Genomic DNA, 13,553 nt, shown 5'->3' on the forward strand with positions numbered 1-13,553 from the left:
CCACCCCCGGAAATGTGGGGGCTAGGGTGCCTGTTCAAACTCGCTCCACAACAGACTCTCAAGGGTATTTATGTAAAAGTAAAAAAAAATAAAATAAAATAACCCATGAATGTTTCCTCATCAAAAAAAAATGAGGCAAGAGAAAATATGAACTGGAGATGAATATGCAAATAGATTCAGTGTAGTCTTTAATGGAGTGCATAAACAGAGCTTCCTAAAGTCCTGATGAATGACTATTGAATACAGTCATCATCATCAATAAATGCTTCTTCACTGCCTGCCTCTCTGGTCCTTCTGTAGCCCCCTTCATCTTGCTGGTCTAGACACTGGGTCCTCAAGGAATGATTGCAGATGATATTAATGAAGAAACTAGCCTTTTACAAAAAAAAAAAAAAAAACATGGAGCTTGAAGTGCCGGCAATGATGCGTTTTGGTCTGTTTTATTGATTGTTGCACCTGGAAGCCATAGTCACCAGTTGGAGATTGACCCCTGATTGAAAGGACCAGGTCAGCAGGCAGGCTCTGACCCAGGCATTGGTGCAGATAGGGGATGTGCTCTGGGCTCAGCCTCTCCCTTGAATCGTCAAGCTCTTAGTGTAGCTTACACGTGGGCTCCTGTATCTGATTTCCTGCCACCTTGGTAGCAGCAGGCGCTTCCCACCGCCCAAGTTATTCCTTAGCCTTCTTTCTCCACTCACACACGTAGCAATGCCAGCCAGAAGGCCAGCCCCATCTTCCCAGAGAGGGCCAGCTCCTCTAGCCTGAGGCAAAGCCTCTCACCTGATCCAGAGAAGCGCCAGCAGGCCAGGATGGGTAGGTTATTCCACACAGTTCTTTTCTTCTTGAAAACTATAGCAGATGTGCCCAAGCAAACAAAGGTGACGGGGCGAAGGGAAATGAGGAAGAAGATTGTAGATAGTGATGGAGGTGACTCTGGGCTAAGCAAATGGTTTGTCTTTTAAGGGGTTAGGGAAAGAGACAAAGGTGAAGAAGGAAAGTGGAAAATAAAGGGAGTTGAGAGGAAGATAAAGGGATCTTGGACTATGGTAAATGTGGTAGGGGATGCCTCCTTCACAGTCATAGAGTTCTAGTATGTTCTAGTTATAGCCCTCCCTTTTTTAAACTCTTACCTTCTGTCTTAGGGCAGAAAAATGGTAAGGGCTAGGCAGTGGGAATTAAGTGACTTGCCCAGGGTCACACGTCTAGGAAGTATCTGAGGCCAGATTTGAACCAGGACCTCCTGTCTTCAGGCCCAACTCTCAATCCATTGAACCACCCAGCTGCCCTTAAAACTCTTTAGGTTGAAGAAAAGGTTCCAATCTGTATTGGAAAAAGGAGTTCTTTACCCAGGAAGTCCCTAGAGAAATGAAAATCCAGGATCTATTTTTAAAAAATAGTCCAAGGACTATTCTAGGTCATGATGAAACAAAGACCGAAGGGAAACAATCCTTGTCCTCAAAGAAATTCCACTTTACAGGGGGAAATATATGTATGTGTGTATATATATATACACACATAAAATATATATGTCTGTATATATGTATATAATATGTATATATGCAGAATAAATAAAATGTAATGGGGAGAGAGGTGATAGCATTTAAGGGGATCAGGAAAGACCTTGTAAAGAAGGATGTGCTTGAGTTGAGCTGTGAAAAAAATAAAAGATACTCTTGCCATTTTCTCTTTTGCTGGCCTTGAATTGATAAAGGTGAGAGAGCCTGTTGGATGTGGGTCCTGCTGTCAGAAGAACAGTAAGAAGGCCCTCATTGATGGATAGAATGCCAGACCTTGAGTCAGGAAGGCTCATCTTCCCGAGTTCAAATTTGACCTCAGACACTTAGTAGTTGTGTGACCCTGGGCAAGTCACTTAACCCTGTTTGCCTCAGATTCCTCTTCTGTTAATGAACTGGAGAAGGAAATGACAAACCATTCCAGTATCTTTGTCAAGAAGACCCCAAATGGAGTCACAAGAAGTTTGACGCAACTGAAATGACTGAACAATAACCTAGTCAAGCCTACCAGACAGGTTGTTTAGGTCAGGGATCTGCCAGCCCAAGTCACCTTCATGTTTTTTGAAAGCTTTCTCCTGCTCAGTCAAGTGGATGTGACTTTCAGACTATGAATGTGGATCTGCTTTAAGGGAACTAGAATGGTTAAAATACACAAGTAACCAGAAGCAGCAGATGTTCTAAGTCTTACACAGTGGTGATATGTATGCGTTTGTTGTCATTTTCTTTTTTTTCCCCCCTTTCAAGCTTTGAGCATTTATCTCCCACCATGAAGCATTTATACTGGGCATAAAAGATGACAGACCTGCATAAAGCAGAAGGAAATGTAGGCAGACAGCTGGAAGGATGGCCAACCCATCCATCCCTTATTCCCTACACCCAAATATCTGCTTTCATTCAGGCTAGGGTCAAATGCCCATTAATGGGTTTCCAGATCATTTGTGAGCCTTCCAGGATAAAGACTAGTGTTAACAAATGTTTGCTGTTTTTAAAAAATCTCATTTTATGTACAGCAACAAAAATATTGTTTGAAGAATGACTTCTCTATGCCCACCCCCAGAGAATGAATTTATAGAGAAATAAATAAGATATAGTTTTATATTTACATATATCTTTTTGTCAAATGATGCCTTCTCCAATGGGAGAGAAGAGGGGGGGCATCAACTGGGCATTTTAGTGTAACAAACAATTTTGTAAAAGATAGCCCCCAAAAAGATCTCATTTGAAAAATAGCTTTTCTCTAAGTGCATCAGTGACCAAATCTTCCTAGTTCTTCCTCCCAACAAAGAAGCACAGGATCTCCTCCTTTTCTACCTTGAGAAGCAATGTCATGCATTGAAACAGTCTCAAGGAGGTCCTGTATGATAACACTTGGGTATTTTGAACAACCCAAAACAAATATATCATTCAAAACTAATCATTAGTATAACACCATTGAGCTAGTGGCAACTTGCAAACACTGCAGAATGTAAGTTAATAGCAATAACAATAATAAATGAAACCATTTATTATTCTTGAGAGCTAATTTTTTATACTTTATGCCTTTCAAACCATTTACTAGTTATTACTAAAACTAGTAATGTCCTCGATTGTGTGTGTGTGCACGTGTGTATGTGTGGACCAGCTAATCAACTTTCAGAACATGTTGGTTTCAAACTGGTTTCAGAAAGACTCATTAGAATTACGGCTCCCATCTGCTTCTTCTCTTTGGAAGCCTTATAAAATGCAACCTCAGATAAATCAGAGTTAACCATCAGTGTAGCATACTCTCGAGTAATGTGCCTTCTTGTTTATTTGTTCTATGTCTCTCCTTACACTTTGCAGTTAAAAAGTGCCAAGGAATTAGCCGAGACCAATGGCCACAGCCACGAGGATGCAAATGTAGGTACAGCAAGTTTGTTTACCACTTGTCATTTGATATTGGTTGGGTGCCCATTTGCATGTGATATTTTATGGATCAAATCAAAGGAGATACTGTTCCTGTCCATCGGTGGCATCCTGAGGTTGCTGCTTATGTCTAACAGTGGGATTGGTGGATGAGCGTTCGTGCTGTTACCTTAGATGCCTAAATGTTAGATTGAAAAATGCTTCTTACCAGCCCAGAATATCACAAATTCAAATCACAGGAAAGCAATTTGAATTTTACTTTCATGTCTATAAACGACAGAATTCCAAGAATGCTGAAGGGAAATGGAACATTTTAATGCCATAAAATGTCTTGGTTTATACATGTTATCACCCTCTTTATTTTAGAGAGCGAGAGCCTCTTAGACCATCATTTTCCCCATTAATACCCAATTCAATTCGTGATACCTTACATTTCTCTAGTGCAGGTGTTTTTAAACAGAAGTCCATCAATTTATTTATCTTCTAACTTTGATGAGAACATTTCAATACATTTGGTTTCCTTTGTAATGCATGCATAATGCATTATTCTGAGAAAGCTTCACCAACTGACAAAGGGGTCCATGGTAGGAAAAAGGGGCAGAAGCCTTGGGCTAGTATTTCTACTTTCCTAAAGGTAAGATCACTATTCTCAAAGTTCTTATGATTTGGGATGTATAATCACCATTTAATCAATCAGTATGTATTTATTTAGAATTTACTACCTGTTAGACCATAGGGCTAAAGGTATAAAAGTGAAAGGTTCCCTAATTTTAAGAAGTTTATAGTCTATTGACAAAGGGTACAGACCTATATTTATTTATTTGTCCTTTGAACTGTCCTTTTTTCCCTTTCATTTGCATATATATGCTAATATTATTCTTATCCAAAAACCACACTGTACACTTTTGTTTATGTGGCACAGAACCAGAAATATAGAATTTCTGAGTGAGCTTGGATCAGGTAGGAGGAATTTTCCATCTTGTGTACATCCTATTTAATTATTTTCAATATAGACCCCAGTACCAGTCTCATGTCTCTCTACTTTGCTTTAATAAGTACACATCTAAGCTTTCATCCAAGTCATTGTCAGAAATGCTGAACAACACAAGGTCCAAGATCAAACTCTGGAATGCACGCTCAAGAACTGCTTCCAAACTGACATCTCGATGTAATACTGGATTTAGTAGATTTTGTTGTATTGTCATCTAGCCCACATCACTCCTACCTTGCTCACAAGAATAGATACCATGAGAAAGACGATCAAATGCTTTGTCAGAATGTAGATAATCTATATCAAGAGAACCAAGATCAATCACCTCCTCATTAATAACCTAGAAACCTTCATAAACAAAAGGAGATGTCTGGTATGGCCCGTTCTTTATGAAACTTTATGAAATTTTGTAATCACAATTTCCCTTTCTAAAAGTTCACAAACCATCCCTTTCATAATATATTCCAGAATTTTACCACAATTCACTGCCAAGTTCACTGACTTATTATTTTCAGCATCTACCATCTTTCCTTTTGGGAAAATTAGGACCATAATCACCAGTTTACATTTGTGTAATACCATTAAGATTTTCCAAGAATTTTCAGAACCTCCTGGCATTCATTCAGCAAACATTCCCAATGGGTTTTTTCATTAACTTGAGATTCAGTTCATTTCAGCTTGGTTGCTTAAAATGATTCCAGACACCTAGAATGTTCTCTTATGATCTTATCTTATTTATATGGAGATGGAGTAAGGGTTTTATTTGTTGTTATTTTATTTTATATTTGTGGTTTTAATATTGTTTTGTTTTGTTGGCTTTTAGTGATATTAAAGAAAAACCTTAACCTGAGTTGGAAGAATAGTAAAGAGGGATTGAAAGATACATATGTAAAATCATTTGGTTTACTCTTGTTTTCACATGAGGGAATTGAGGCCCAAAGAATTAGTAAGAGACCAGATCAGGAAATGAACCACGTTCTTTTGCCTCCAGATTAATTTTTGTTGTTATTCCAACATAATGGCTTATAGAGAACCATGAGAAGGATCATGTGCTGGTTCAATGCAGTGACCCTATCTATCTCTGCTACTTTTAAAATATAAGGCGTTCAGCTTCTTCAGATCTTGGGTTAAAGTAGATTATCTTCAACGACCCCTTCCAGCTCTTACCAATATTCTGTCATCATAAGTTGTTGAATGAAAAGAAACTTGGAAGTGCATCTAGTTCAAGTCTTTCCTTTTTACAGATGAAGAAACAGATACCCACCTGTGGAATTCAAACATAGGGCTGGTTGTGACTACCATAGTTCTTAATTATATAAGGATCAATTATTCAATCAAGCCTCCATCTCCTCTCTTCTTCATCTCCATCTATTTTTACATATTCTATTTCTTACCCAGGATGCCATGTTGGGAAAGGAAAATGAAAAAGTCAGGTATTTGGACCATTTCTTAGTAGCTCTAATAAAAGGTCTGAAGGAATATTTGGAAAAAAAAATTCTGAAATAACATTTTTGTTCTGTCTGAAGATTTTAGACAGCTCTGTCTTAGATCTGTATTGACAATTTGAAGCAAGGTACTTTCACAGCTCATTAGCCTCCCTAAAAGCCTATATTTAAAATATTATTGGGTGAAACAAATGGATTTTTGCTACTGTCATTCACATCAGAAACTGGTACATAGTGGATCTGTTCTGACTGGGTAGACCATTCTTGGCATAACTCAGATTGGCATTTTGGGTTACCATCCAGGAACACTCGCTGTATTAGCTTCTGGCATTAGGTTTTGGCTTTCTAAAATTGCTTGGCTCTCACACATCAGGTGTGCACCTGAACTGTTTTGTCAGTCTTCTGAAGGATGTCTTCTAGAAGACATTTCCAACCCTGAAACTTACTAGCTTTTTCTTTTAGCCCTTTCCGTCCATCTTAGAATCAATCCCGTGTATTGGTTCCAAGACAGAAGAGCAGTAAGAGCTAGGTAATGGGGGCTAAGGCTCTTGCCCAGACTCACACAGCTAGGAAGTGTCTGAGATCAGATTTGAACCCAGGACTTTCCATCTCTGGACCTGGCTCTCAATCCACTCAGCCACTCAGCTATCCCCGAAATTTACTTGCTCCTTTCCAAGTCCCAAGGAGCTCCCAGATTCCAATATATTATTTACTCCTGGAATTATTTGAGAATCTCATTACATTAATTAATGCCTTTGGCTATAGTAGTTGCTATTTTTCTTGAGTACAAATTTTATTTAGCACTATATTTAACACAGAAAGAGGTACAAATCCTACCAAATATTCTCATGGATTATTGACGCCCTGGATGTTAGAGATTTATATAGTCCAACACAATTGCACAGATAAGGGAACTGAGGACTAGAGACCTGCAGAGATTTACTCAGTGTCACATAGCCAGGAATCAGACTCGGGTGCTTTGACACCAAATCCAGTTGTCTACAGTTTTGACTCAGATAGCCCCTTAAATAAACTACACCCTTTCCCTATTTCCTGGATATGCTAAAATCCTTTGCTAGATTCCCGAGCATCAGATTTTCCTGGAGGAAAGGATAAATATATCTCTGTTAGGAAAATGGAACAACTCCATCAAACCCTGATTTTGGTCAGAGTCCTAATTGGTGAGGCCAAACATTTTATTTGCATGTGCTATTTTGGATATCAATAGGAGAAATTACATCTTTCATTTTCCCCAGACTTAAAACTATCCTTTGCCACAGGCCTTCGGGAGAACATTTCATCAGTCTTAATCTTGTCTCCCTCCTCAAATCAGGCTACATATTGACCTTTCAGTCTTACCATATTCCCCAAACCTTGAGAAAGCTAAATGAAGGAACTCTGATTACCTATTCATAATAATTTAAATAATCAATCTTGGAGTCATTTTTTAAAGCCTTTCCTTAGGTCTTAGAATCAAAACTAAGTATTGGTTCCAAGGCAGAAGAGCAGTAAGTACTAGGCAATTGGGGTTAAGTGACTTACCCAGGTTCACACAGCTAGGAAATGTCTGAGGTCTGATTTGAACCCAGGATCTCCTGACTCTAAGCCTGATAATTACATAGCTATTGAGTCACTGAGCTACTTCTAAGGAAATTTTTTTTTAGTTTTCTTAGTTTTTAAATATTTTTCCAAAGTTACATGATTCATGTTGTCTCTCTCCTCTCTTCCCTCCCTCCTCCCAGAGTTTACAAGCAATTCAAATGGGTTATACATATAAGCATCATTTTTTATAACAAGGACCATAATATTTAGTTCTGAAAGGGAACTCATGCAGCCTGATGTTTTCATTTGAAAGAAGACAAAACCGAAGCCTAGAGAAACTCAGACAATTGAGATCAGCTTGTCCAACTCCTTCATTTTTGAGAGATAAATTATAGAAGGCCACATAAGTTTGGTGTAGCAGATCTGGGATCAGAACCCGAGTGTTCCAGTAAGAATTATTTCCTTCCTAATTAAAGTACTCCCCACCTTCTTGCACTTTGGAGAAATGCTACTGTGTTGATATAATCCTGGATGAAATGATTTCTTCTTACAGTAAAAGACAGCATGAATTCTTACAATGAAAGATCTGAGAGTTCATGTTTACACATGTTGGTACATTTATAGGCACTTCAACATGTGTGAAAATACCCGTCACAATTTTAAAATGTGACTTTCCACCATTCAGCAACTGAAAGATAGACATATATACAGATGGGAGGAAAATGTGGAAAAGAAGAGACCCCAAAGTAAATGGGGTCACACCTTCAAAGAAAAAAGAAAAGTCACAATGAATGTTCTCATGTAGTTGCTTCTCTTCATCTAACATATGAGACAAGGAGCCACTGGTGCAATAGATTTGCACTAGATTCAGAAGCCCAGGATTCATATTCTTCCTTTAATACTTCAGTGGCTTTGGGACCTTCCACAACTCACTTAAACATGTTGAACTTTAGTTTCCTTAGCTGTAAAAGGAAAGGGTTGGAATATATGACTTGAAGGCTCTTCCAGCTTTAGATTTATGATCCCAAGGACCAATGAGATGCTTTAATAGTCCAATATTTACTGCCCTTCCCTTTCCACTCCATGAGTCTGTTCTTTTATAAACTTAACAGAAATCCAAAGTATATCATCCTTATCCTTTTCCATATACCTTTGTCTCCTTTGCCCCAACCTCCTGCCTTCATTCTGTCCTCTTTCACTCCAGGGTTTCTCAGTCAGTCAAACCACTAGCACTTTCTCTGAACCATAGCACTGGGGATTCGAAGGGAAAAAAGGAAATGACCCCCCACTCCAAAATTGCATTCTAATAGAGGAGGAAAGAATGTCTAGAAATATATGTGGCAAATATGAAGTTAATAAAGACAAATGTATGCTTTATATATAGTTAAATGCAAGGTAGTTTGGGGAAGGATCAGGAAAGGCTCCACGCTGAGGACTGTGGGAAAAAGAAGATGCTTCATTAATATTTGTTGGTTGATTGATTAATATGAGTAGAGAGTATCCCCTTTTTGATGGCCATACCCTTATTTCACAAACAACCCCCACCCAACTTTTCATGTGTGTTATCTTCTCTTCCCTTATTCTGGGTTGGGGAACTGGTAGGGAGTGAATTGTAACATCAAGAGCACTGGGTTTGAAGTTAGAGGGCATGGCTTTAAACCCACTTCTCTTACTCAGTACTTAGATGACCTTAAGGAAACAACTTCATCTCTTGGCCTTAGTTTTGGGTAGGTAAGTGGATAGAATACCAGACCTGAGATTGGGACAATTTCACTTCAAATCTAGCTTCAGACACTTACTAGCTGTGTGATCCTGGGCAAGTCACTTAACACTATTTGCTTCGGTTTCCTCATTGGTAAAATGAGCTGGAGAAGAAAATGGCAAACCTACTCTAGGATTTTTGCCAAGAAAATCCCAAATGGGGTCATGAAGAGTCAGACAGAACTGAAAATCAACTGAACAACAAGGCCTTTGATTCCTCATCTATAAAATAAAAAAGGTTAATCATATGGTCTTTATGGTTTTCCAAGCTCTAAATCTTGTTTCCAAATTAGTCCAAGCCAAAGTGATGCTAAATGATAATGTATCAGTGGTTCACCTTTCCCAGGAACTTTCTCAGAGCCAATGGTATAGACTAAAAGAATGCCTGTAAGAAGAGGCACAAGCTCTTCTGAAATCCTAGGTGATAACCAGAAGCCATATTGCTACCAACTTGAGATAGGTGATAGGAGAAGATTCAGTTTGCCCTTTAGCACTCTCCCTGTTCCTTTTTTATTGTCATTCAACAATTTTATTAAGGTTGTGTAATTAGAAATCTGTTTCCCTAAAAAACTGCATTTCCCAGGAGCTCACTAACTTCTTGTAGTTATGTACTTCCTATAGACAGAGGAATATATCGAGTGGGGTTCCTGGTCTTGGGCTCTTTTTTTTTTCTGGGTTGCAACTGTGGTGAAAAGTGGGGGTTTTGAACAGGTAGATTAGCCATGGGCATATGGTTTTTTATTTTGTTTCCATTTTATTCCTTTACTTCTAATGATCTAATGATCTAATAAATCTTTTAAAATATAATTCTTTAGTTATTGTACATTAATTTTAATTTTTACAAGGTCATGTGCTTGGCACTTGGGCATACAAGAACAAAATGGAAAACAATCTCTGGCTTCAAGGAGCTAATGTTCAACTTGGGTAATATGATATTTCTACATGGTGCAGTGGTTAGAGCACTGAGCTTGATATCAGGAGCTCATCTTCAGGAGTTCAAATTTGTCTGTGGACATTTACTAGTGAGCATGATGGCAGACAGGTTGATGGCAGATTCCCTCCCCAAGAGGTGAGATCACCCGTTCTTTCTCCATATAGACTTTACTCCAAAGGTGTCATTTAGAGAGGGAGTCATTTGCATGGGACAACTTTTTCCTTTCCCCTTAAGGACGATGCATTCTTCTATTAACACCTCTCTCCTAGAACCTGTGTCTTTTCTCTCTTCCACCTCCTGGTGCCATGAATCATTATCCTTGGTTTCCTAATGCTGATGCTGCACTTCCCTCTGATTTTGCTACTTTCTCTTAGGCTTGTTTACTGCTTCATCTTGAATTAACCACATCCCCTGCTGCCTGCCAAGAAATCCACAATCCATCTGAGCAAACCCACAGAGAAATTCCATCCCAGTGCCCCTGACAGCTGTTGATGATAATTGGGACCCTTCCATGAACCTGGGAAACCAGTTCTTGACCCTCCCATACTCTAGGGGAGAATCAGGAAGAGAATTCCTCTCCCAGACAAAGAAGCTGGCTTCAGGCAAGCTTTGCTTAAGCTTGTTTTTCATGAATACTCAAGAAAGGAAAACTTACAGTGGGTTACATTTCCAAATAAGAGGATGTTGGGAATATATGATGACCTTGTGGTTTTATTCTGACTGACAGACTGGGAGTGGGTGGTTCTTGTTTGAGTACTGAAAGATTATCTCTCCTAATGTCCAGAGTTTAAGTGTCATGTGAAGGTGACTCCTAGGCTTCCTTTTTTCTTTTTTTTTTTAACCCTTTACTTCTCTCTAAGACTCAATTCTAAGATAGGAGAGTGTCAAGGACTAAGCAACTGGGATTAAGTGACTTTCTTGTGTTCACAAAGCTAAGAAGTCTCTGAGGCCAAATAGACTTTCTATGGCTATTGTAGGGGAAGATAAGCTCTGGACCAGTAATCAGAAAGACGTGAATTCAAATGTTGCCTCAGGTACTTAGTAATTGTATAATAGACAAGTCAACCTCACTTGGCCTCAGTTTCCTCAGCTGTAAAATGGGGATAATAATATTACCTATCTCCCAGAATTGTAAAAATCAAATAAGATAATATTTGTAAAGTGCTCAGCATAGTGCTTGGCAAAGAGTAGGAGCTTAATAAATACTCATTCCCTTTCTTTCCACTCTTTAGTAAATTTGCCACATAATAATGAATGCTTCAATCATAATAACTCTCAACAAGCCAGGTACTAAGTTGCAAAGGGGTTTATGATCTGCATGAGTGGAAGGAATGATGAAATCACAAATCCTAGATGTTTCTGAAGTGTTGAAGTAGGGTACATGTGACAGGATTAATATATGTTTGATAAATCTGTCAGGTTTTGTTCAGAAACTTACAATATCGTCTCGTCCCAAACCAGATTTTTTTTTGGAGAATAGTCCAGAGAAATGAGAACATCATCTCTAAGCCAAAGAATTCTTTGTGGCTATGACTATACTATTCATTGAAACCAGAACAGATCCAAAAGATATTTATCCATTTTGAAGATTATAACTATTTCCCTAAATGGTCTGGAGTAATGTTCTTACATGTACTAGCCCCATTTCTAATCGCATAGACCCTTAAATGCGTTTCCATATCCAGCTATGGATACTTTTCAGTAGAAATGTCCTTTTTGTGTTGTCCCTAGGTCATAGGAAGGAAAGAAATCTAGTGTCTCTTTTCAGTAACAATTAAGATCCCGTTTCCAAAAGGTGAAAAATTATAAGTAATGAAGTGGTGATAATTAAACACATAATAATAACAATAATAATATTATACTACCTGGCAAGAGTCAGCATGGAGTATTAGATGAGGATTAGCCTTGGAGTGCGGAAGATTTGGGTTCAGAGTTCTGACTTTGACATATTCTAGCTTTGTGGCTATGAGCATGTAATTTCTGAAGGCCCCAGGCACTTATGGAAGACTAAAAGTCACAGATGAATCGCTAACCTGTATTAGTACAGAGAATTTCTATACTTAAAGAGTTCCCCCACACTGATGAAATCATAGTTGCTTCTTCCAAGAAAAAAAATGCCACCCAACTAAGAATTTGGGACTTCTTTGACAGGAAAGAATAATGAGATACAGGCCATTCTTGAATAATTTTGAAAATCAAAATTATATCTATTCTCTAGGAGATTCTAGAGGATCATGGATTCAGGGCTCCATGAGGGAGCAAAAAAGTATTAGAAACTTTAAACATGGGACCTCAAAATGAAATATTTAAGCTTTAGAGGTCCTAGATCTTGGGTATTCTGCTGTCTACCCAGATCTAGGCTAAGAAAAACAAGTCACTCACTGTTTAATAGCCCAGAGTCCCAATGTGATTGGTTAAGATTTCAATTTATGAGCTTGAGAACACTAGCAAATTTAAGAGAACAAAATGGATTATATCTCTGAATAGTAATTAAGCCATTTTAAATGATTGAATAAAAGATATCCACAATATCCAAACCAAGCTCAATTTAATCAACAAAGGAATATACCAGAGGTTCAGCTATATAAGATAAATCACATTAGGAGACATAAGCAGTTCTGTTTTACAATTATGAAAAGAAAGTACAGAGATCTTATTCCTGGGCTTACTGCCCAGTACATGGCAGCCTATTTGTGACCTCACATGAAGGAGAGAAGGGAGGGAAGGGGAAAGAAAGGAGAAAGAGAGAGAGAGAGAGAGAGAGAGAGAGAAAGAGAAACGATGCCAAAAATATGCCTATCAGCCTGTGGGCATCCAGCTAAATGACATTTGGAATGGGAGGGAAGATTCTTTAGGTTAACTTCCCTTCTTTCTAGTCACTAAGTTTCCTGGAATTTTCTAGTGTGGTAAATCACCCACCCCAAAAAAGTCCATATAATACAACCTCTACCAGATAAAAATTGGAGGAAAAAGATAGGAGATAGGGAAGTAGAGATATATGAACTTTACTGACCTGAAATACATCTAGGCCAGTCTCCCTTGGGTAGAATTGGAAATCAGTGATTGACTCTGGTCTTATGAAAGGATTTTGCACCTTGCACGTCTTTGATTTTATCAGATCTTTCTGTAGCCTTGAGAAAGAGAACACATATTCTCCTTTCCTACTGACATAGTTCATTTACTGCCTGATCAAATTACTCCCCCAACACAAGGGAATACTCTACTGCACGGCATTGGGGGGTGTAGGTGTTGCTGGGAAAATGCTGGAGAACACTTGACTGGCGGGATGGAGATGGGGGTAGAGGTAGAAAGGAAGTTTGCATAAATTTCACTCTTCTTTATTAGACAGCCAGCTCAGGCTAATCAACCCTGGCGATTAGTGGGTGACAGATGTCAGAGTCAGATCTCCCTCACAGCCCATTCCTTCTTAAAGCCTTTGCCAGAGGTGTTTTTTCTGATGAGAATTAAAGCTCATGCATGTG

General features: G+C 38.6%; 1 protein-coding gene across 7 annotated transcripts in view; it reads left to right on the forward strand.

The window, feature by feature from the left end:
• The window catches only part of ENOX1 (ecto-NOX disulfide-thiol exchanger 1), a 577,820-nt gene that overhangs the window by 517,424 nt on the left and 46,843 nt on the right, over positions 1 to 13,553 (forward strand). For 5 of the 7 annotated variants that reach the window (XM_056807991.1, XM_056807986.1, XM_056807989.1 and 2 more), the window contains one exon: positions 3,336 to 3,392. The exons of the other annotated variants lie outside the window; for them this stretch is intronic. In XM_056807991.1, coding sequence (XP_056663969.1) covers positions 3,336 to 3,392 — 57 coding nt within the window. The remainder of the gene's footprint in view (positions 1 to 3,335; positions 3,393 to 13,553) is intronic. 7 annotated transcript variants of the gene reach the window in all.

Source organism: Monodelphis domestica, chromosome 8 (genome assembly GCF_027887165.1).
Source record: "Monodelphis domestica isolate mMonDom1 chromosome 8, mMonDom1.pri, whole genome shotgun sequence".
Classification (NCBI taxonomy): Eukaryota; Metazoa; Chordata; class Mammalia; order Didelphimorphia; family Didelphidae; genus Monodelphis; species Monodelphis domestica.